Here is a 26062-nt window from a genome sequence, read left to right as displayed (position 1 = left end):
GTAGCCACAGTTTACAGATGTCCCCCAACTGCATCACCTACAGACTACTGGCAGACACTACAATTAACAGATGTTCCCTAAACACCTCACATGCAGACTTTGGCTGTGTTCCAGATGATATATTTCCCGTGGTTCACTAACAAGTGTCTTCTCAAACCTTACACTGCCGTTCTGCACTTACTGGGAATAACCGTAACATTTAAATGCATCACCGGGCAACATACCTGCCGGTTTTAAATTATTTTACCCAGAAATCAACATGTTTTCTTGAATCTAGCCAAGATGGCGAGCACCGCGGATGAAAAGTGTCCAGCATTTCGCACTCATTTTTTGGACTGTTTTGAGGGCATCATCCAGGTGCTCACAGAGCACTGCATGTTGCCATACTTGACAATGTGAACACACTTATGCACTCAAATTAGTGAGTGTTGGTGCGTAAGTGTGTAGTATGTAAGCTTCACACAAAGAAGCCACTCGTCCCCACTCAGTTACTGCAGCTCACACAACTCAAACGGGTGGATTTCAAAGGTGTATTCAGGGGTAAGCCACAAATCAATATCAAGCCTACAACCAGTTCAAAACACTGCCGCTCATCTGCTCCAAAGACACAATAGTTGTGTTTACATCCAAATGTATTGCAAATTGAACCACATTTTTTTAGAAAACTGTGAAAAGAAAATAAGAATATATGTGCTTCCATCTGCTGTTTTATGAATATACATCTTCGGCTCGGTTCATCTTGCTGTGCAGTGAGTGACGTGAAATATTCCACTGCAAAAGAAGAAGGCGCAACAGGATCGTAAAGGAGCACCAGTCTAACCTTAAACGAAGGAAAACACAAGATGATAGGAAGCTTGGTGACAGAGAACACACTGGAGAAAGGAAACGTAAACAACTAATATCACCGCTATGTGGTCCTGGAAGAGTTTGTTCCTGCAGTGGAGCGGAAGGTTCTGGTGACATTTAAGTTTCATGATTTCATCATTTATTCACACTTATTTTCGGAATCTGTTTCCATAGCACTTAGACGCGTTTACCTTTTATCGAGAAACCAACTTTTCAACCTGTCAAGTGTAAAAACTTTTTTAAGTGATTCTACTCAGATTTTCTTTTGTGCCAAATTGAAAACACAAAAACAGGAATGCCTGTGCCAACACAGTATCATATTACTACAGTTCTGGCCTTTCTTGACTAGCTACCAGTCAGTTTAGAGCTGATTTTAAGATTTCACCGACTACTTTTAAAGCACTTCATGGGTTGGCTCCTTGTTATATTGCCAAATTGCTCAGGCAATGAAAGCAATCTAATTACACTGGCAATCACACCAGTCAGTGGAATCAAAATATAAAGACAGGGCAAAAATGATGGATTAGGCCACAGGAATATGATGTGCCAGTTGATATGACAGAAATCCCATTGTCAAGTTTATTCAAGCATTCAATTCAAGCCATTCATTTCTCTTTTCAACTGCTTCTCCACTCAGTCATTCATCTCTTCACTTCGTCTGGTGTAGAGGTCTCTTGGTGTGCATTAGACCATGGATGAGTCATAAAAATTAGCTCCTAAGAACTGAGCTGATCCATTGACTGTGTAACCTTGAAACCTATGCAAACACGCACACACACGCACGCACGCACACACACACACGTCAATTGCCTTAAAGGTGGTGGTCATGCTTGAGAAAACATGGATTTCATTCACCCCACAGCTAAATGGAACCAACACGCTTGCCCACACACATTTCATTAAAGTCTCCTGGTAGGCTTAGTTTGGCACAGTATGAGTCAGGGGAGTTAGAGGACCTGACTGTGATGAAACACACACACACACACACACACACACACACATATATACAGATATATATATATATATAGAGAGAGAGAGAGAGAGCCAATTTAAAAAGGAGAACAGATCAGGTATAACTGAAAGAGTTTGTTAAGTAACTTTGAAAGATGAAAGTAGTCAAACATGCGTGTTTGTGTGTGTGTCACGAATATTACGGTGGCTACCAAGCAAGATTGAATTCATTTTAGCCAGTTCCCTTCCCAGCTGACCCTGTTTAAGATCTAAATGTATTCTGACCCCGCACCCACTGCTCTGTCCAGGGTAATCCCTTCAACCAATAAAGGAGGGACTTCCAATCAGCCACAGGTTCCACAACTTTTCCATTGGACACTGCTTGAATCACACCTGGGTCCAATTGTGCTTGAAAAACTGTCAGATATGGGAAACGTTTGTGCGAATCAATCTGCAGTGTCGTGCAGGCTGGGCTGCTGCCCTTGGGGTTATTAAATTGGTTCCTTTGTGCCAGACGAGTAAATCCATCACAGAGAACAGTTGGAGTGAGGTTTTGGTGCCTACCTGTAGATTGTGTCTCTCCAGTCTCATTTCCAGAATGTCATTCTGCTCCACCAAACGTTGACGCTCCGTCTCTAAATCTTCAATTTTCTGTCTAGAAAGTGCAAGCACATCCACTTACTCACTTGTTTATTAATATCTAGCATGCAGAATAATGACTGTGCATGTTGTTGACTCAATAGGTTAATCTTAGAGGTGGAGGTCTGAGCGAGTTAATCCACCGTAGGCATAGCCATCGGTTGTGTGTGTGTGTGTGTGTGTGTGTGTGTGTGTGTGTGTGTGTGTTTTAACTACCTGAGTATGTTGACTTCTTCTTTGGTCACTAAAGAGTTGCTGTCAGTAGCAGAGGCCTTCTGCTTCTTTATAGACTCCAGCTCCAGCTCCACCTGAGACAAACAGGAAGAAAATAAGCCTGGAGCCCTAACGTCAGGCCACCTCTGGCCGTGTGCCTGGTAGAGACCTTTTGCCTGCAGATAAATCCTCTGGACCGATTGCAGTGGACTGCTGTCTTTTCCAGAAAGAAATCCAGACTAACATATATATCATTTACACAACATTGCTCTACTGACTTGTTTTCCATCTCACCGCGTCTCAGCCCTTTTCTCTTGTACTACTTTTTAGAATATCTGTCTGTCTGTCTGTCCTGTCCCGTCTGTCCTGTCCCTGTCTCTTAGTTAGCTAGTTTTTCTCTGAGCTCGCTGTGTCTCTGCAATTATCCCTCATTTCCATTTGCACACCAATTTTCCTCTCTTGCTGACAGCATCTGTCTGTCTCCAGCGCATCTTCACTCCTAGTTCTCCCAAGACGAATAAGTAATTACTGCTGTAGCAGACAGGTGGATTTCACACGTCAATACTCATTGCCATGGGTATGTTGATGTCACCTCGGCAACACGGAGCCACGAAAAAGGGAGATCCCAGAGCGAGTACAGACAGTCGCAGAGTGTTTAAGAGAGTTTAGGGAACACCCACCAACTATCTCTGTTATCCTAGTTTTACTCTATATTTGAAAGCAGAATAGTTCCTGTAATTCCCACAAGCTACAATTAAGGAAATATGTACCCCAAAATTAAAAGATTGAAACCCATTTTACTTTATTTATAGTCTGAACTGTTATTTCTATGCAGCCAAGTTAAATTCAAAGAATAACTTCAAAATAACCCAGTGAGTCATGTATGACTGTGTTACCTGTCAAACAGCGTTGGTACGTAGGAGGAAGGAGGTAATGCTCAACCTAAATGTACTGTAAATCACCGTCTAGCTGCTAAATTATAGCGTCTCTCTGAAAAGGTCTGCAGCACCAGCATCATTGTCAGGAAATAATGATTTTAGTTGGCATGTTAGTCACACAGGCATTAGAGCAGCTTTGACTTACAATACATGTGCCAGCATAACAGCCATGACTAAAAAGCCCTAAGGCAGCATCGGTGCTGATGGCTCAAGTTACAATTTACAAGGAGGCGATGGCTTTAATACCACCTGGTGACTTCTCCGCAAAGTCTGGTTTTAGATGATGTCCCCAGCGCAAGATGGCAGCTCTCATTTTGGAACTTTTTTGGATTCACCTCTGGGGAGCTGTCACGTCATTCATCATTATATACTCTCAGTGGTACATTATGTCACAGGAAAACTGCCACTTACTGTTTGTAGCTGCAGCTTGAGTGTCCCTGTCTCCTCCTGTGCTTTGGTCAGCTGGGCCTGAAATGACAGGACAAAGGGCAGGAAAATATTAGATACATGATAGAAGGAATGAAAAACGACTGACAGAAACAGAGTATGAGGGAAGAGCAGGCGTTGGAGACGATAAAATGAGTGTGCAGAACATCCCTGTGTACCACAAGTCAAGTTTCATCAGTTTTCAATGTGTATGTCTGTCAATCTGTTCTGAAAGAGGAATGAGCATGCAGAGGAGGAGCAGCTGAAGTGAGTAGTATGTATTTATATTGCCTTCAACTATGAGCAGAGGGTTGCTCAGCAACATGCATACTAATCTGGCCAGTAGCTAGAAGAGTTTGAATCTATACTTTGTATTCAAGTTTGTTTCGATAACAACAAACTGTGTATGTTCCTGCACCCTGCACACACACCTCCATCTCTGCATTGTGGTTCTGTGTCTTCTGCAGAACGTCCTCTGCCTCTCGGAGTCGTTTGCTGAGTTGCGGAGAATACTCAGTGGGTGCCAGCTCGCTGTCATAAGACTCCAGTATGGCACGCATCCCATCACGCTCCTGGAACACAAATACATAGACATTAACATGACATTTAGAAATGGAAATCCGGCTGAATACTGAACTCATTTCCATGCAGCCAAGAAAGAAGAAAGTCATGATGTGACAGAATTTTGTGCTATCAGATATGTAATGTTTTTGCATGAGTAAACAGAAAATATCAAAGCTTTTTGGCTTGTAGGTCTTATTTCTGCACGACTGTTCGGTGTATGAATATGACCGGCAAACGCCTGTGTAAAGGAGGAACAAAGTATGAAGCATCTGCGCTTTTTCTTATTCAAGCTGTGACAAGAGTAGCTCTGGGATATAGTCGTGCTCATCTGCATTTCTCCTCGTGAAATAATCCAATCAAAGACAAATGTCTTTGTAGACAAAAGATCAAGAATAAATCTGAAAAAATTAGAGCACAGTCATGACAGGGAAATGTTTTTTTGCAAATGGGGCATATTATATGATGCTGCCTCATCTCTCTGATCCAAGATGTGACGAGATCATTTAAAAATTCGGATGAAATTCTTCTCCTCTGTACAAGTGGAGACATGCCTTTAACACTGTACCGTTCAGTAAATCAACACACCAAGTAGCTAAGGAGAGAATTAAAAGCCTCTTCAAGTCAACATCTTCACAAGAGTGACACGATGTCTCCAAATAGCTCATGACTTTGTCAGTCTGCATCTGTTCACTTGAGGTTTTTGAGTGTATGTTCAGTTTATGCATGCAGTAACATGCACGGCCTGGTGTGCTACATTTCCGAGCAATAGACAAACAAAAAAATCCATCGAGAGAGAAGTCAGGCATTTGTGGTAAAATATTAGAAATTACAAGCTGTCAAAAGAAAAGAGTGCGTATGATTGAGATCGATGGAGGGACAAGAGAAAGTGGAAATGCTCTGTTAATTTTTTATTCACACACCAGTGCAAAGCAGCAGAACTCCGCCCCTGAAACTGCCTCTGCGTCATTAAACTGTCTTAACTAATGGTCCTTTTCAGCCACCTCAACACCGAGTCTGTATTTTCTATGATTTATTAAAACTATGACAAGTTTAGCATTTACATTTTCAACATAGGGTTGATCGAGGATATTTTGTCAGCTGACGTGTCAAATATTACGAAGCAACTTTAACTCATTAACTGTATATAAAAGTGGATGTAACAATCCGGGTCAGAAGTATTAGGCCGATGTGGAAGTGCCTTAGTGCCGGTAGAGGTCGGCTCCAAAAAGCCTCCGGCTCCATAGACTCCCATTTAACTGTTTTCCATGAGCTCTTTCGGTGTTGTTAGCTATAGTCGCTCCTTCTTATACATTTTTCTGGCGGTCGATCTGAAAATAATCCTGTCATTAATTATAAAATAAGCTTCAAGATGCTGTGTTTTTGGGGGCGCATCTGTTTGATTGACAACTTGTTTGATTGGCACCTGTGGTGCAGTGAGTTTACAGCTATCGATGGGCGAAACATAGTATAGTCGGGTTTCCAATCAGATTGAGTCAGATCCCCTGCTCGCTCCCCCCCAGCTTGTCCAAATATGGTCACTTCCGGCTCCAAACCACTCGTGACTGGCAAAATGGCACCGGACAAAATCCAAACTCGAGGCTTCATAACGGCCATTCACAAACCAACAGGTGGCGTCAGGTGTTGGTTGCCGCTTGCTTAAACTGCAACTTTAATAGCACCAGCCCTTTTTTTTAGGTATTTATGTCGCAAGACACGACCATCTAGTAATAAACATGAGAAAAGATTAGCTGACTGAACATTTTAACTTATGGCAGTGTAATTATGTAATGATTACTGCATTCAACTCATATTAAACAGGTGTCCAGGAACAATGTTAAGTAAAAAAAATCTCATCTGTTCAAACACTGGCAAACAGCCTGCTTGTTCATGCACATTCACTGTCAGTCAAGACTGTTAAAATGATGCATCTCCTCCCCTCCTGTCACTGCGCTGGTCGGGTCTCGGTATTATAACGCAAAGCAGGTGGCACTTTGTGGCAATCAGCCTTTTTAATAAACAGTCCACAAACAGCCAGGCTGCTGAAGACCAGCCTTAAGTTTCGAGGGTCATTGAAAGCTCAATCATCGATCATTTACTGGGGCTAATTTGAATAATACCAGGCCAGATAACATCATGTAATACATGTTGATTGCTAAGGAGTGCTGCCTTTTAAGAATGGCATATAAGCACATTTTAATTCCTGGATGTAAAATCCTATCAATAGGCAGCAATTGTCCTGTCACGTCAGCTCATAGACTCGAATCTGAAACCAACCATCATCCCACTCATCAAATTCAGCCTGTGATTTAGGCAGATCAGAAACAAACTTAATCCATTTGAAAAGAACCGGGTCATATTAATTTACAAACACTACATGAAATACACTTAATTCAACATTGTTTTGGCACAGAAGCGGTGCCATTTGTCACGCAACATTACACCTGAAACATCCTGCGAGATCCGTCTTGGAAAGGAGAGATGAAGAAGAAGAAGACGAAAAAGAAGACACGCAGGAAGACAGAGTAAACAGAAGTAAATACAAAAAGGTACAAATACATTTAGAGGTCAGTGTGCATGCAGCAAGCCCCTTTGGCTGTTTACAGTCTATTAACGTGCAAAGAAGTTCATTCAATCTTAATCAAAAATCTGTCAGCTCCTCTCTGATAAAAACTCTCAATTTAAAAACACACAAACAAACAGGGAGCAGGAGGACAGAGTGATAAAACTATCATTACCTTTTTCATCATCTATTTCTTTCTTTTTTTAAATTGCTTTGTGTCAACTGTTTTATCTGGTGTGTGAAGCTGTGGCGGCGTCTCTAATGGGTCAGTGAGTCAGTCCCACACAGGTATATAAGAAACTAAATATCTGAGCAGGCCAACGGGGGCTTAAAGGAGACGTAGCCTTGTGGCAAAGACAAAAGGATTCCTTTTAATGGAAAGAGTGGGAATACCCAAACTTTGTGAAATTAAATGTAAATGTCTTTCTTAACAACTCCTGTCGAAGTGCAGCAGAGCACCTGTGAGCCAGTATACTGTACGTCTACACTCTTTTCCACAGGTGAAAGAGGTTCTGTATATTTTCGGTGAGCTAACATAAATACTTGAATGATGATTTGAATGGTTTATCAATACAAAACCAATTGACAACTATCAAATTATTATCCATTAAACAATTCAGTTCATGTCATCTGTTATTCACACATTTTCCTGGTTCCAGCTTCCCAAATGTAAGAAATTGCATCTCTTCTTCCTGTTTCATTTCTTAGTAGAGCTGGGTGATATCAAATTTATTTAAGTTGGAGATATGGTTGGGTGAGAGGCATTAACATACTTAACTACAGGCATTAAGGCAAAACTATGAATATTTATAATGGTTAGAACCATAAAAGCAAAGTGTGCCTGAATAAATAAGAGGGTCAAAGTACTACAAAGCAACGCATTCAACAACACCTGCAAAAGATACTGTTTAAAATACATCATGACTGGAGGATAAACAACAATTATTCACAACCCTCTGAATACTTCATTACGTTCAAATGGTTGAATGCGCTCTCGGACAAAACAATATTTGACCAAGTCATATTTAAAGCATGCCTTTATCCCTGCTTACGCGTGGTGTGTGTGTGTGATTTGTGTACAAAGGCTGAGCATGACCGAGGGAATTACGCACACCGAGAAATCAATATCACAGAGAGGTCCAGTCAAGAACTGCAGAGCACGGCAAAGATAGACGAGTCACATGACACTAGCCAATTAGCAGCAGACAGGGGTAAAGGCGAGATTAGGAGTTGTGTGCCGGCTTTGAGATTAAAATCCCAACTGTGTTTCCTGAGTGTTTTTAAGAAAGAGTCTAGCATCGGGGTGATGGATGAAAGGTAATGTGGAGAAAGTATGAATACTTGCTGAAGTCTCAGTGTTATGAATGTGTGTGCGTTTGATCACCGGGTACCTTGGTTAACAACAGCACTCGCTTCTGTAGTCGACGGACGAGACCATCATGTGCTTCTCTTTTCTTCTGCTCCTCCAGAGTCTTGCTGCGCTGCTGGGTCAGCTCTGCACGGAGCTCCGACTGGGAACGCTCCACACTCCTCACACTGACAGACCAGGATAAATGAATAGGTGGGAGGTGTGTGTGTGTGTGTGTGTGTGTGTGTGTGTGTGTGTGTGTGTGTGTGTGTGTGTGTGTGTGTGTGTGTGTGTGTGTTAATAACAGGGGAGAGAGAGAAAGGGCATGAAAAGAGGGAAACAGGTTGATTGGTGCGGACTGTTCAGACAATTTGAAAAAGCAATTTATAGTCAATTTAGAATAACACTCCCTTAACTTACCCGACTGACACTAAATAATTCCTTGACAAGCGTCCAGAAATTATTTGCAGCATAAATTTGTACCAGGTCTGATCAATAGGACAATAATGATACCGAAGAGCAATAATTACACCGCGAGCTCCCTTCACCATCCCCTCCCACACCCACCGCTCTCCCATTCTGCTGTTTCTAATATTTCATAATGAGCCCAATACGCCGAGCAAAAGAGAAACGCTTGTTAGCTAATGAAAGCTTTCTTAGCTCGACTGAGCTGCCGCATGACTCTACCAGAGGATGCGTGCAGCCTCCCCTACAGACATCACCTCTGTCTAAACAGGACAAGTTTAATTAGAGAATACCCTCTCTCGCACTCCCAATCTCTCACACATACGCACACACTCACACACCAGTGGTTACTGTCAAGAGTGCTATCGGAATCAGGACCAGTTTAATTAACTTTGTGACAATTAAGAACTTCTCAGAGATATGCTCTAATAGATAGAGAGGCATGCAGACAGACAAATGAGAGAAATAGGTCTGAAGGGGAAGTAAAGGGATTTTGTGTGCGAGTGACTGTGTGTGTGTGTGTGTGTGTGTGTGTGTGTGTGTGTGTGTGTGTGTGTGTGTGTGTGTGTGTGTTACCGGCTGTTGAGTGTGTAGCTCTCTTCTTTCAGAGCAATTTCTCTCTGCTGGATCTGAATCACCTCCCTGGACAGATCCTCTGGTTTCCTACAGACACAGCGCAGAGCACTTAGCATGCACACGTGTACACAAAGACACACACAATCAAAATTCAATATGAGTGAGAAGGACGAAAAAGGACAGAATAGAGGAAAACAACAGCGTTTCTATATTTCTTTGTTTGTGGGCCGGTGGGGAGCTGGGAAATAAAATGACATGAGCAGCAGAGGGAGAGATGAGAGGAGGCGAGTGGGATAAATACAGGTCACCGGACCACAAAACAAACTCACTCCGTGGGAGAGATTGACAGGTTACAAAACACACACACAACAGGAAAATAACACTGCAGATGGTCAAATACTCTGACAAAGATGCATCAAATGACCTCCAAACTGTAAATGCTGTAAGCGACGACGAGTCTGTCAAACACTTTTTAATCCATTATCTTTTATCTCTTGTGATATAAAGGTTAGTCAAATGTTGCTTTTCTTCCAGAACAAAAACCAAACATGTCACCAAACTTTACATTCCATAGAGACTGGCAGTGACAGCATAAGACCTGACCTGAATCTACTGACTCATATGACAAATCAGGCATATGGGAGGGAGAGGCTGCGCAGTCAAGGTTTACTTCAAGGCTGGAAAACAAGAGAATACGCCACAAGAAAGTTGATTGGCATGGATTTATTACCACTTCACTAGGTGGAGCTTTAGGTGTGAACATAATCTCGGGGAAAAATATGACTTTGTGAATCATATGATGGGATAACTGTGGTACCCAAAGTAGGTAACTCCACATTGCCCTAAGCTCACATGGATTAGCCTTTTCCTAAGCTTACACAAGAAACTGCTTTTATGTCCTCAGCTGTTTTGGGGATTTTTTTTGGGGGGTGTTTTTGCAGGCAGGCCATTAGCCAGTCTTCTCTGTTGTTGTTGTTGTTGTTGCAAATAACAGTTTGATTGAATATTATTGGGTGAGATGTTGTAAACACGTCCGAGCTGCAACCCTGTCAAGAGTAAATGCACTGCCAGGGCACTGTGACACCACTGCGAGTCTAAAACTCTCACTTAATTGAGTAATGGGAAGAGACTCCAACGCCTGAATTCAGTCTCCAGCCTTGTTAAAGTGTTGTGACCTCATTTTTTAAAAACACTCAATAACAACTCAAAGACAAACCCACTCTCACAACTGTTCTTGTGCTTTCAGACAGAGAAGGGTTTTTTCTTTCAGTTTGAAACTTGGAGTTTAAAGCTATCTATGAGCAAACCTTATGTGACATACAATTATTATTTTCATTATATGTTTATATAACCACTCCTCTGACGCACATTCAGACAGCACACTTGAGAGATAAGTTCTTGATGGGAAAAGACAAAATTACTCAAAACTAGAAAGCCTAATGCAAACTCTGAGCAGCACCGGGTAAAACATTCAATTCAATTCTGCTGACACAAAGCCTGTTCATAGAAGGAGTTAATGGATAGTGGATATTTAAAGGCCAATAAAATAACGAAGGTTTGGAGAAGGCAAAGCTAATATGTTGTGTTTACGATAGGCAAAGCGCTGCTGTGTGGCTTTTGACGGGGTTACTTCTGTTTTACTTCCCGTTAAGTGTTAAATGGAAATTTTACAAATCAAACATGTTCGTGCTTATTCCCAGGTCATAAAGGATCCTGAAGTGTGTGAATTCATTTCAGGTACAGACAGTTACGTGACAGAATTATTTGGAAGAGAGAATGGCAAATTGGTAATAGGGCTGCCACAATTGTGAAAATGTTGTTGATGATGAATAATTGTAATGACCAATTTCATTGTCTTTTTCTGTTTATTTTATACCACTATTATATTATAAGCCTAAACATAAATTAACATAACCCTTTTGAAAATAAAAATTGCATTTCTGTTTGCCTTTTAGGCTTTGCAAACAAAAACTACATAGGGCAGATATAACATAAAAACTTGACCATGCAAACACTGTTACTGACAATGACACGTACCAGTAATCAAAATAAACAATGGGCCATGGTGGAACTAATTTTCATTAAACCACAGCAGAAGACAATGCAACGAGATGATGTTATTAAAAGAGCCCAAGTCAAACCTCAAAAAGGAGAAAATGATATGAAAATAATAAGGGAAATATCTGTTACCGTCATTCAGCTGTTTTTACACAGAGGAGTGAAAACAATTCTAAGAATTATGCGAAATGTTTGCGGTCAGCTTAATAATTGCGACAGGCCGACATGATAAGCAAAGCTGAATGTTATTTTTCTCCCTGTCTTCCTGTTTCGTATCCTGGACAAGGAGCTTTGTTGCATTATGGGCAATCAAAAAGTTTTGAGACTGCTCCTGTTGCCCCATCATAATGTGCGCAGGTGAATGTTATCACTTTTTTTCGTAACTATTCAAAGTTACGGCATTTAAACAACGTCAGCACCTGAGTTACACACATTTTGTGTCCACTGGTACATGTGCATCTGCAATTTCGCCATGACAGTCTAACCTAGGGGGACACATTTTTTAACAAGATATTAACAATAACAAAACAGAGAAAATGATCACATTCACACACTGCAGAGGTTGGACACCGACCACCAACACATTCTAGCTTGACCATCTAACTAAGAGGATAATGGGAACCGGAGAGACAAAAAGAAAAGTCTGAATCCGTGGGGAACAGCAGCGAGATACCCATATATATCACACATAAACACTCATATTTCTGACAATTTGTGTGAATGAGTTAGTACAATGCACTATAACAATTCTGAGTCAAAACTATTGTCCACAATCTCCAGCAGGAAGAACTTGAGACACACATGCACCAAGCTGTGTACTTCTGTCTTCAGCTGGCAAAAATGTCACTGAAAAGAAAAATACATTTCCGGAAAGTCTTCTCTAATATTTTCATCATCTGTCCCTCATGAGAGTAATTATATACAAATATTTTCATTTTCCATTTCTCATTTATTTTATTTTCAATTGTCAACCACATGGGCGCACACATAAGCAGGCACAATGTTATCAAACCATGTAACAGAAGGAAAGGAAATGACTGGTAGCAACCAGCCAACTGCTGGCAAATTCAAGCTGCGGCTTTAAGGCTTGTCTACTTCAGCAGGCAGACACATTTATTGTTATTTGGGAGCGTTCTCTTCTGCCCAAAACTTGTTTTATTCTGGCAAAACGGCTGGTGAGAAATCAAATCCTTGGTTATAAGAGAAAAACTCCTCAACCACTACACCACTATATACTCTCGTAACACCACTAAACATAAAATCACCCCCAAGTGTTTGGTGACAGAAAAGGTTACTCTATATAAACTAAAGCAAAACATTTTATAAAAGTATCACAAGCTTGCAGTTCTCTAAAACTGCTTACTGGCCAACCAAATGAACTAATCAACAATACAAATATAGACTTTGGTGGAAGAAAACCACAGTACTTATTAGATATTTTATATTAAATGACAGAATAGGAAGCACCCTCAACAGGCAGCTTTGTTGTGATGTCGACTTTCATTCTGACACCGTGGAATTACTGATTGCCCCGAGATATTATTCTGTCTCTGCAGTGTCATCCATTTTCCTTTCATCTGAAACCTGCTGATCGTTTTTAACTCCAACAGGAGGATAGCATAAATCCACTTTCAGTTTAACTTATTGCACAATTTGTAAACTTCCCCATAAAACTTTGATAAGCACACCTGACAAGATTCAGCACAGTAAACATATTAAATAATGACTTTCTAATCACCCGCAAGGCAATCACAATATCCCACCAATGCACAAAAGCTCATCAATACTCATTTTCACACCACACTGTTGCACCTTATGCAATAAAGGTGAACAAATTACTGAATGAAGCACACTTAATTCCATTTGCCTCTACACCGCAGGAGTGTGTCGGCAAAATAACACCTTGACCCACTTAACAATTCATTTGGACATATAGTGAACAGTAAAAACAGCTTGAAGGAGTTTTTAAAATGCTGATTTGCAAGTTGCATTGACCTTCAGTTTTGATCAGTATGAGCTTCACATGTATGGCTGCCCTTTTTCAATTTTCAACATTATCCAGGATGACAGCGGAGTTTGAGAAAAATGATGGACAACCCAACCAACTTGTTGCATATATTAAACTGAGGAGTGTTTTACATTCGTATGATCCTCTCAGGTCTTTGTATAACCTGAGTTGTCAGGTCTCTTTACAACACATTCTATTAAACTCAGATGAAGCATCACATGAGGAAACGTTTGACTTTATTTTATAATTTATTAAGTGGTGGCCTCTACCTTTTTATTTTTGCCCTACAGAAAGGTGTGACAAATCTTACACACACACACACACACACACACACACACACACACACACACACACACAGACAGACAGACAGACACACACACACACACACACACACACACACACACACACACACACACACGTGGGTGGTTTCCATTAAAATATTCTGTTTACATCATGGCCAGCGTTAATAACAACAAACATGATGTGCGTGCATGTGTGCAGGCATGCATGCAATGGAGGTCTGCAATGTTTATAATCTGTCAGATCTGCTCCACTGCTCACAAGGAAACATGCAATCATTCTCTCATTACCAGCTTTGATTGAATGCAATGAGACACACTGAGCGCGCACACAAGCAGGTACAAAACAAACAGGTAGCGATACACTCCAGTGGAATAAATCCACAATGATGAGGCAGATTTGTTTAGAATGACCACAGCTCTACCTAGTGGTATTTTTTCACATCTCATCAATGTTAAAAAAAATAAATAAACAAATAAAAATGTAGAAAACGCACAAACACGCACACTTTTTGTTGTTGTCTCACACACAATCATATGCACATTCACACAGTGTCTGACCTTATGTTGAGTCCAGTAGACTGCCCAAGGTTTTCCCAGGCTTGGAGCTTCTCAGCCAGCCTCTAAATAATAATGAAACAATGAGTAAAGTGTCCATACACAAGAAGCTAATGTTGTTATTGTGCCAGCAGTACAGAGGAAAAAAACACAAGTTAAAGCCTCACTAATATGTCATCTTTAAGGGTGATAACAATATGTATACAGAGAACTATTAATAGGCATTACTCTTTTCATATAACACCTGTAGATTAAAGAAATTACCCTGTTCATTAAAAAGTAGTGACACATATCTATCTATCTATCTATCTAGCTATCTATCTATCTATCTATCTATCTATCTATCTATAAACATATATAAACAAGTACGTATTGAGAAAGGATATTTTACAGTTGGACAACAACTGCAAAAAAATTACATAAATTTTGAAAGTAAATTACATGACAAATATTTAAAAAATGCAACCAAAGAAAATTCAAACAGAAACTAAAAACATCACATTCAGCAAATACGCTTGATATGTGACCAAGTACGTAAGTAAGTAGAGTTTCACACTTAACTATAAATTGGCTTTGAATATCTCCAATTCATGATTATAGTTGTTATTCATGTGAATATTAATTTACTACTAGAGTACAATGCACAACTGAACTCAGTTTACCTCTTTCTCCAGTTCGATATTGACCAACTCTTCTTTGGTTTTCTTCATCCTCTCCAGCTTCCTCCGTAGCCCCTCCGCCTCCTCTTTCAATAGGCTGCAATTCTCCCGACTCTCCCTGGATGGAGCGAGGTGAACAAAGTAAACACAAAAAACACTTATTGTGGACATTTCGAGAGATTCACAAAAGAGAAGTTGGCCTTTTTTTTTTTTTACACTTGCACACTGACCAAAATGTCAAATGCAGAGTAGACGGGGATAAAGAACACGCACACAATTTATTCCAACTCACTAAAATATCAGTTCTCTGAAGGACAGATAAGCCCCAGCCTTTCCCAGATAAACACTGTATACGAGATTAACTTTCTGTTGTGTTCTTGTATCTCTGCCACCTAAGGTGTAACAGAAAAACTCTATTGACCTGTGTGTGTTCTTGTACAAACCTAACCACATCTAACCAGTGAGTTGTTCCTCTGCTGAAACATTTTTGTTCCTCTTGCATGCGATGGAACTGACTTATCCCCCGCAGCTTGTTATCAGACGGGCTCAAGGCCGCTCTGAGCAAGGTGCGCTCTCCTCCCTAACTATAATAACGAGACACACACTGCGCTCTGTCAGACTCTCAGATTCTCTGAACTGTTTTGTCTGAACCTTTCTGCAGAAAGCTTTGACTAAAGAACCTTAAAGACAAATCGCGACTCAGACTCATCATTTCCAGATTTCTACCGCAGGTGATCTCAAGAAGGTGGCTTACTTATTTCAAAAGCAGACACACATATTGAAGCACACATTAGAATAAAGCATACATATAAAAAAAGAATTTACATTTTCCAATACACACTAAATAAACTTAGGACTAAGTATCTCCTGAAGGAAGGGCATTTTTTCAATCCCTGGCTACATTCATGCTCTTATATGATTTGAAAACCCGTACAATTGCAGTGACCATATCTACACATACTACATGCAGATTACTGTGAATGATCAGATTTAAGTGGTAAAATGGACGCATGCAATAATCTGATTACACTGAAAACCCAGATTATACATGGTTTCGCTCTAAAAGGGGATGAGATGTGGAAAAAGTAGCAAAGATGAGCACAGAAGAGTGTTTCACATGAATACAGCTGTAAATTCAATATTGTAATGTTGAGGCTGACAGCTGATAGATATTATCATTGAGGTCATGTTGCTTTCTGACAAGACATTACTTTTCTGCTTTTTCTCATGCAAATTTCCTTCAAGGGTTTGCATGACAAAGCAATATGTCAAAGTATCTGCAGCAGAATTCTTATCTATTATCTTGATCAAGAAAATCGAGTTTCAAGCATTAAATCAGTGTTTGTGTGATCAGATGACTGCCAACAGCGAGACATTTTAAGTGCATGCAAACACACCAGTTGCTGTATTTGTGTAAATTAACATATGGGACTACTGTTCCCCCTTTTCATTCTGGCCGTGCCTCCCATTATGGCTTGACAGCATCCACACCATGTAGTATAAGTAGTATCAACACATCAAGCAAGGTTTTGCGGCATTATGTGGGTTGCTCAAGGCTATAGTCATTAAAAAATAAAAACATACCAATTGAAAGCTCCCAACCACCGAGTATAAACAGAAACATTTTACTTTTAAAAAGGCACTTAAAACTCATAAATGTATTTGACCTGAGAAAAGCATTTTCATCTCTGAGGTGCTTCAGCTCCTTTTCCAGATCTGGAACTCTGGCCACCGCCGACTTCACAGTCTTCACTATGGCAATGTCTTCCTCCTGGAGGGCAAGACGACTCTCCAACTCCTGCCAAAATAGGAAGTGGGAAATCAGTCGAAACAAATGCCAACAGGTTTTTTTTCCATATGCTGCACAAGCTTACAGTGCTTATGCCTTTGTTAGACATACGTCTTTTAAGAATTACATTATTTCCATGGTTTATGAACAAGAAAATCTGTCAAGTAAGTCTGATGTACATAAACACAAGAGAAACAACACAATATAAATAAATAAAAAACATCTCAACTTATATTATGCAATTCAAAATTGAAGATAAAAAAAAAAAAATGGTACAAACAACAAAGCCAACATGTTCAAAAATGTACATGTTTTAGTCAAATTCGGATTAGGAGGTTTACGCGAGTTGCAATGCACTGTGTGCGTATTGTACACTCAAAATCCTCACATTATCCAAGCTTCTTGTCTGCATGGCTTTTCTGTGACTTCTCCCCACAAAGCCACTCGCTGTCATTTTTGTACAAATCAATTAGTAGCTGGGTGCCAAGACACGATAACATTAACCCCTATTCTTGACTTGGCTTCTGCAATTTATCATCCGTAATGGGGGTTTAGAAACAAGGCAATAAAACATACTTTTGCTCTCACACATTACCAGTATTATTGACTACTTTAAAATCAAAATGTAGATCATAAATGCAATATTTATTATTGTTATATTTATAACTATTTCAATACAAATTGGTTCCCCATGCAAAAACTCTGTGGAGTGACAACAAAGAGTGGCCAACAGTGTACAAGTGCAACATACCTTAATCTTGATGATGTGCTCTGAGCAAGAGGACTGCGCAGCTTGGAGACTTTGGCAAAGTTGAGAGACTTCCTGATACTTCCTGATTGTAATACCAAACAGACAGAAGTGTGCAGTCAGCATTTATCTTATACAGTACAGCTCAATATCTATTAGCATGAAACAAAACTTGGAGTAGCGGTAGTCTCTGTGTGTCTGCACCTGCGTTGTAAATCAAGCTGTTCCTGTAGTTCCTGGTTTCCCAGGGTTTGAGTGGAAATTTTCGAGTCTTGGTTTTGAATCTTCTGCTTTAGCTCTCTGATCTCATCCTTCAAAGAACTGATAGTCTACGGGCAGAAAACAGAACCGAGCCAACATAAGAGACACGACAAGTGTTGCACTATAAGTACGCGTGCGAGTCTGTGCCCATGTGTGTACCTGGTTAGCTGTATTCAGTTTCGTATCTCGCTCTTCCAGTTTTTTGTTCAGACCCTCCTGGTTCTTACGGAGAACACGATTTGCCTCCACTTGCTCTGAAAGGTTCTTATTGGCTTCTGCCTCTCTGTCCTCCAACTTTTTTATTCGCCCCAAAAGCTCCTGGTTCCGGTCCACCTCGTGCTGTGATATAAAACGTTGAGAAACAGGCTTTAACAAAGTTTTTTTTCCCTGACGCTTTGTTAATGTGCGATTCTCCGGGTGAGAAAGTGATGGGGAAAAAAAACAAAAACATTGCGCGGTAACTTCAAGCGAAACCTTCTCATCTGGTTATAATGTACAATCTGAAAGTGTAAAGACGCAGGATTTGTACCACCAAGTCCCTTGCGCTGTCGGAGGCCACCTTCTCCAGCTCAAAACGAGCCCGTTTGTGACTCAGCTCCATCTGTTTCTTCTCTTGGTCCAGCTGCAAGCAGCGGTTCTTGGATTGAACCCTCTCTGCTGCTTCCAAAAGCTAAAAGAGAGGACAAGCCAGTCAGTGCAAAGGTCGTACGTAGACACGACTTGACGCCACCAGCTTCTGCATACATACCTCCATGCTGCGTTTGAACTGTGTCTGCAGGTTTGCACTCCCTGCCGGGCGCGCTGAAAGCCGCTGTGGATGTTCAGGGCGGCTGATGAAGGAATTGAAGGACTTCAAGGTGGTTAGGACAGCGGTGTCGTCGTCCAAATCCATCTGGAGATTGATTGGCGCTGCTGTGCAAGACACGAAAGCAACAGTCAGTGAAGTCACAGCACAACAAGTTACAGCAACACGGTTACAAGTTTAGTTAGATGTGTGCAGATACTAGTTATTAAAAGTGCACCCTGCGTAGAGGTCCGACTTAACGTAACGTTATGAAGAGCCAAGCGGCTCCGGTAGCGGTTAACGGGCATGTTAGATATCCACGTAAAGTGTCTTCCTTGATCACCGGGCACAAACAGCCAAATGCATTATACAAACCCTCCTTCAGCAGCCAGCCATTAAAAAACAACAACCGGTGAAATGTTTTCGTTCCCGTCTTTTGTGAAGTTTGTGAGCTGAACTGCTTGTTTTCCTCCCTCGGTCAAACTGACACGTGTTTCTACGGATATTCAGAAGCTACAAGAGAGTTTGTAATTCGTGTTTCCAGTGAGAGTCTCGCTGGTAAGCGCGCACACACACACCCTCACCTCAGAGCCGGCTCTTTTGTGAAGAGGAACAGCTTAGTTGCAGATAAGTTAGTCGCTGCCCTGCTAGCGTGTTAGCTGCACATTGAAAACAAATCCCTCCAGCTCGAATGAAATGCGCGTAGTATCGCGGGACTTCGTGACGTATCGCGAGAGGTTCGGTTGCACGTGAAAAAAAAAAAACACTCCACCAGGCATTGCATGGATGTATTTATAGGTTAGTGTTAGGTTAGGTAGTTGCTTTATTAATCCCCGAGGGGACATTTTTTTTCGCTACAGCAGCATACAGAAGCAATAAGATAATAATAGAATAATAGAAAAGCAATAAAATAGCAGTAAAATAGCTGTAAAAAATATAAAATATAAATATAAAATGCACAGTATATACAGTACAGTATATATCTATATATATTATATACAAACAACCAAGAAACACAGTCAACAGTGTTATTGTTATGTGATGGATTTTGCCAGAGGTGAGTTATTGTACAGTCTTATTGCGGTCGGCAGGAATGTTCTCCTGGATCTGTCCTTGTGTGTTATAGAGGTCGTGTTCATTTAGTGGGTACTTTTACTCAATAAAAATCTCATATTAGTGGAACAATCAACCATTTCTATTCCTTCTCTGAAGAGACAAGACAACAATTATCCTTTACACGTATCCACATTTAGGTGAATTCAGTCAAAAAGGTCATACAGCAATGAAGATCAACCAACAACATTATGGCCACCATCACTATCACCTTTTCCGGCATGTGTATTAAACAATCTATTTAAAAAATATATAGTTTATTACCCAATTTAATTGGGTTTACATCAGTCTGGCACCTGGTTTAACATAGTTTTACGGACATGAAAAATGTAGTGGCATGCTTTGTCCCACAGAGAGCAGCACAGCTACATATATGAGTTTCCATTTTGCACTGTGTGCTTAGGGAAAGTGGTCTAGTAGTGGACACAAGAGGTCTGCTCAGACATAAAGCCTAATATAATATGTATCTTTACAGAAATAGCAGCAAGCTGTGGTTGGTGCTTAATTACTACAATTCTTATATGTGTAGAAATGGATATTGTACCTAGACAGCAGACTGCTCTGGCACTGATGGAATTCATTTGGCAGTGGCATGAGATATATTGGTCCAAGTCGGACACTGATGGCACAGCTTTAAATATGGCTGACAAGGTATGAGCTGACTGTTAATGGCAGTAGTATCATGGATGGCATGAACAAATAAATGCCATTTGGGCCAAGGTATTATGGCCAGAAGCATTCCATAATCCATGTTTAATGAAATCACCACAAGTTGCCTAACATGACCTTCCTGATCTGAAAAAGCGAGTCTCATTCTTATGCAACCAGTTTCTCTTGGACATAAATACTTAATTTATTCCAAAGGTGATATTCATCCTCTGCATTTGACAGTCACAGCACAGTACCTGAGGAGTTCTGTGGAAAGCACTGTGGTTTGAGGTAATGGCAGGACTATTATTTAGATCTAACATGCATTCATGTACTTCAGTGTGAGACAAAACAGCAAGAGGATTTGTGTGAAAAGGGCATGAAGGAACAAGGCCTCACTTGTAGATTACTGATTTTATGTGATATAAGGTGACTTTGAATACCATGAAATAAAATGTATATTATTTCAATTATCTGTATTATTTAGATGAGAGTGCTAACCAGCTTCTATACCTCTAAAATATAGACATAAAATGAGTCTAAATTCTGTAAAAAAAAAAAAAAAAATTTAAACTTTTCTCTCTTCTTCTTAGCATATTTTGGAAGCAGTCCTACCATCTCATCACCTCCCAAAGGATCTCAGTAATTGTGACAAGCTGGGAGATGCAGCGAGAGACACTTTTTCACCTTGGGCATTAGGTGATGTTTTTATCCTGTGACAGCCGAATAAGCTGTAATCACCAAATCACCACGGCAAACCACGGTAGAGTAGCAGCGCGAGCGTTTAGTCATTGTCCTTGCTCACCAATGTTTAGGAATATAAAACAGTGGGAAAACATTAAATAAAAGGTAGGGGAAGCCACGGACAGCAGCTGTTTTTAAAGGCTAGGTGAGATTTAAGAGGGAAAGAGTTGAGGGGTGTGAATTTGTCTGCAAGGGTCAAGCAGAAGGCATGTCCTCTTCAGAGTGACATAAGAGCTCTCTTCCTCTCTGTCACTGTCTCTTTCTTTTTCATCCATTCACCCCCAGGAGTATTCTGCCTGTTCACTGGTCCAGAGTCCTCACAGCTCCTCCTGTCTCTCATGTCTCCTTTTCTTGGACCCGCTATCTCCCTGGATAATAACGCTATTTCCCATCACTGTCTTTCTTTATTTGTCACCATCTGACACCGTCAGTCCTTTTTTCTCGTGAGTATTCTGACGCCCTTCTCGCCCTCTCCATCTGCCGTTGCCCTCCTGAAGTTGCTCTGATTGCAGCGCTTTCTGTAAGATGACTTAAATAAACAAAAACACACACACACACACATTTAGATGTGCTATACACACATAAGTAAATCATCAGAAGAGCCTGCAGATGTGCCCTTCATTGCCATCTGTTGTGAAAAATGTGAAAGCAGCTCACAAATAGCCATTTTACATTCAGCAGATGTTTATATCCAGTGGATGTAAACACCATCACAAACATGACTGCCTGAGTTCTATGTAAATAGTAAAGAGTTAGGCAGCTGACAACTCAAAAAAAATCTCTATTATATTTGTTACATGGTGCTGTTGGTAGCAATGTTAACTTTTACGTCATTAAAATTAATGATATAAACTAATAATAAACTCTAATCTTTTTAATAGTAATTTTATCATTTTACAGAAATTATTGTCAAAAATTGTCATCCTGACAATTATTTACAAAATGTTCTCTCGTCAGTGTGCCACTGCTTTGATCTCTCATCTCGACTGCCAGCTCGCAGTCAGTAATGGAGGACACACTAACAGCCCATGAGCATCAGCAGGAGAGAGAAAGAGAATACCACAATTCGTAGACAAGACGTACAGACCAATGTAATTTATTGGAAGATTAACAGCACTATGATGTGCATTGCTCATAGCAACACAAAATGTACAGTTTATAGTCATTCCACTTAAAAAAAAAAAACAGTAAAATGAGCAAAGAGCCAAAAGAAAGACTGTGGGGGCCAAATTTGACCCACGGGCCCCAAATCGGGCTGCCCTGCAATACAGAGAGGGTGGTGACATAAAAGTCACCCAGACACAGTGACTTGCCTCAGTTAATTTTGTAACTATAAATCTACAAGCAGAGAAGAAATAGCTAATAAGGAGCAGAAGGTGAGGACAGAGAAATGAGAGTTTGTGGTAATGATGGCTCCATAAAGTTCAGGCAAGGGCATGATGGGAAAAAAAATAAGAAAATTGCAGGAAAAAGCAGTAAGAGGGACAGAAAACAATGTTAGAGATCAAATAAGGCAAAGGTTAAGGAGAATAATCAATTAAGTAGTGATTTTATACTCCTCTAATGAAGGTGGACATGAGTCAATAGCTGATTCAGGCTTCCTGTGCTCTTGAGCCCCGGGGAATACTTTAACAATATCAGTGTATGGGCGTGCACACACACATATGTACAAGCAGAGAGTACAAATAGAACCCAAAGGCTCAAAATCTGAATGAATTGTTCCCACTATTTATTCAAGTAAGGAACCCTTGTGGTAAAAGTAAGGGCAGGAGAAGACGTGCAGTATATCACAAACCTCCCTGGGGTTTTCCAACTGCAATACCTTTTGTACAGAACATCGAAAAAGTCGTAGTGCTTGAATGCACAAGTGTATGTATATAATACATTGAATCCATCCATCCATTATCTATACCTGCTGTATCCTGAACAGGGTCCCGGGGGGGCTGAAGCCTATCCCAGCTCACTTTGGGCGAAGGCCCCGGAAAGGTTGCCAGTCCATCACGGGGCCAACACAGAAAGACAGATGGAAACAAAGACCATTCACATTGTCATTCACACCCAAGGGCAATTTTAACCACTGCACCACTGTGCCGCCCACATTTAATCAAAGTTAATTTAATTGAATAAAAGTGTGAACGATATTCTGTATTATTGTGGGAGCCTTTGTAGTCTGCAATGTAGTTCTCACTCATCCGTTTTTTTTCTCAACAATCTACTCCACAGCTTTCCACTGAGGGTCACTTGCTGTGTTTTGAGAGATTGAGACTTGTATTTGTGGTTGTGTGCGTGCGTGCTGGTGCGTTTGTAGTTGTTTGTCCACTTTTATGTGAGCCATCCACTGGAATGCAACCAATTGCACATGCAACGGTGTGGCTTGATTGACGAAAACACACAGCGAGGCGGTCCTGGAGGTGAGTAAATGTATGTAAATATAGAAGGAGACTAAGAAGAAAAAACACACTCTGTGAGAGGAGAGGGAAGACACGTGATGGTGGTACCAAGCACTGTGACGGAGAGAGGAGAGGGGAGCAAAGAGGGGTGGTGAAGCACGGCAGGTTGAGGAGGAGCTCTAGATCTAAGAAACTGGAGGGAAGAGGCGATGGCTGAGAGCAACATGTGGAAAAAGTGCTGCAGTCAACAGTTAGATAAGCAGCATACAAGAATTAATTCCAGAGGGAGCGATGCGTGAACATGGTGTGCTGATACTGCACTTCAACTCATATTGAATTCTGAGGGCCTGTATGAATGTTAATATCTACAGACTCAAAAATGGATGATATAATCATCACCAGCCTCAAGGTAACATATGTCTTCTAGGTTAGTAGCTGTTTATGGCTCAGTGATCCCCTTCTTATCCTGAAGTTCAGCATCAACCTCTTCTCCCTGCTCACTCAACATTAAAATAAAAGAAATGGGAATATGATATATTTTTGTCACAAATTCATAGGAATGGTTGATGTATCAAAATATTCTCAGATTCATCATTTCTTACACCTCGAAGTCTATAGGGATTCATTGAAATATTTATATAATTAATGAGAAACAACTACTGTGATTAGCTGTTACACCATGCCATATTTAAAGCTGTATAACAGCAAAAATTACCTCTCAATAAAAACCTGTCTTCAAATGAAATTTAATTGAAACACCATATGTCCATATGGCTTAAGGCTTTCTTTTTGTGTCTGATGTTATTTCCCAGATGTTGAGCTTCATATATGCTTATTCATGTGACAAGAAAAAAAATACAATTTCATTCCCCGATCTGATTACTCACAGACGGCTGGCCGCAGACCATCTGTTGTTTGGATCATTGTCGATTTCTGACCTTAGTTTTTTCAAAATACTTCTTTGTTTTTCTCCTGCAATTATAGGTACATACATTTACATCATCAACATATCAGGATGTTTCTTCCAACACTGCTACTGAAGGCTCTGTTATCACATACAAAAATATATCTATGCTTATCTGCAACTGTGGGGCCGGAACAAATGTTGAATGAGACAAGACAGTCTACCGAATGGAGGAATCTGATAGAGAACAATGTACATCAATCGTTTCTTTTTCTAATTTACATTCTTCTCCTCTGTCTCGCAGTATATAGATGTTACTACAATATATACACAGCCTTCCAAAAACTATCCTTGGTAATCAGCCAAGCCTGAAACATTTCCTGGGCTGTGCTCTGTGATCTTTATATGTAGAGAGAGATTCCTTGCTCCGTGAACTTTACAGATCCGATAGCTTTGGCTGGATTAGGGCAAGTAAAATAGAGGCTGATGTGACAAGTGGAAATGATAATGATCTATTATAATTTTGAAAGAGTCAATTCGGGGAATTTACAGTGTTTTCATCATTCCAGTTCACTGATGATACGTCACCACATCACTCTCATGATTATTTCTCCCCATTTTAATGTATGTTGTTGCTGTAAAGTGACTGTAATAATTTCCTAATGAGTCCGAAGTGCCAAGATAATGTATATGTAGTATTCTGAGTGAGTTAATGCAGAGTTTTGTCAAGCAGTGTTAAATGTATTCGTAAGTGTGAAGCCGCGCTCGTTAGCTCGGTTCAACCCGTAACTTCACCGAATGATTCAGCCATTTTGTGAATTCACCTGTAGATGTAATGCATGTCTGTAAAAGGGTTTAATTCAGTTTGTATTGTTTATGTAGCAACTTTAAGAAGTTTTGTATGAGCTAATTCAACCACAGCTGCATGTTAATTGCCAGTCAAGGTCTGTAATGCGAACGTTGTGCTCTGCTGTAGCCAAGTGTTGATTGTTTTGTTGAATTGTATATTGTACATGTATGTAATTCATTCCAGTAAATGCGTTCACTGAGGAAATATCACCACATCACTCTCGTGGTTATTTCTCCCCATTTTCAGGGGCGTAACACTGACAATGTCTCTGAGTCTCACAAGGAGTCCGTGGGAGGGGCCAACTTCAACTTGAAATAAGGCCCCGAGTACCTCAGTAAGACAGTTCATCAATCAACACATTTTCCTTATCGATTCTCTACTTCCTATTCCTTGTTCATCCACGAGGAAGACCTTCAGGGCATCGCCTGAAACTGGATATGAGGAGGTTACTTGTATGCAGCAGAAACGGCTACCATGGTCACAGTCCCTACAAAGGCAATGAAAAAGCTTTCATGAATGAATAATGACGATGACACCGGTTTACAGACATCTGAAATAGGATGCACATTACAGCACCAGGTTTCAGCAGCTGTTTCAGGATGCATTAAAGTGGAATCCAAAGGAGAATTAATTATTCCGTCTGTACAAGAAAAAATATTACAAATCAAAGCACATAGAAAACAGACGAGCAAATCAAAAAGAAAAACAAAGACTGTTATTGTT

The 26062-nt window shown here is 40.4% G+C and overlaps 1 protein-coding gene across 4 annotated transcripts in view; it reads right to left on the bottom strand.

The window, feature by feature from the left end:
• mad1l1 (mitotic arrest deficient 1 like 1) overlaps positions 1–19363 on the bottom strand; it is a 62180-nt gene extending 42817 nt beyond the window's left edge. For 3 of the 4 annotated variants that reach the window (XM_069168327.1, XM_069168326.1, XM_069168324.1), the window contains exons 1-15: positions 19275–19363; positions 18655–18818; positions 18436–18576; positions 18066–18245; positions 17850–17974; positions 17649–17730; positions 16776–16906; positions 15112–15226; positions 14453–14514; positions 9527–9613; positions 8529–8673; positions 4445–4585; positions 3999–4055; positions 2653–2744; positions 2362–2452 (exon numbers count right to left, since the gene is read on the bottom strand). In XM_069168327.1, coding sequence (XP_069024428.1) covers positions 2362–2452; positions 2653–2744; positions 3999–4055; positions 4445–4585; positions 8529–8673; positions 9527–9613; positions 14453–14514; positions 15112–15226; positions 16776–16906; positions 17649–17730; positions 17850–17974; positions 18066–18245; positions 18436–18576; positions 18655–18798 — 1593 coding nt within the window. In that variant the 5' untranslated portion in view covers positions 18799–18818; positions 19275–19363. The remainder of the gene's footprint in view (positions 1–2361; positions 2453–2652; positions 2745–3998; positions 4056–4444; positions 4586–8528; positions 8674–9526; positions 9614–14452; positions 14515–15111; positions 15227–16775; positions 16907–17648; positions 17731–17849; positions 17975–18065; positions 18246–18435; positions 18577–18654; positions 18819–19274) is intronic. The other variant, XM_069168325.1, reaches the window with a different exon arrangement.
• Between the last annotated feature and the right edge of the window lie 6699 nt (positions 19364–26062).

This window comes from Embiotoca jacksoni, unplaced genomic scaffold, assembly GCF_022577435.1.
Source record: "Embiotoca jacksoni isolate LCO1_2020_lvr unplaced genomic scaffold, fEmbJac1.0.p SCAF_4, whole genome shotgun sequence".
NCBI lineage: Eukaryota > Metazoa > Chordata > Actinopteri > Embiotocidae > Embiotoca > Embiotoca jacksoni.
This window is presented reverse-complemented; position numbering and strand designations above follow the sequence as displayed.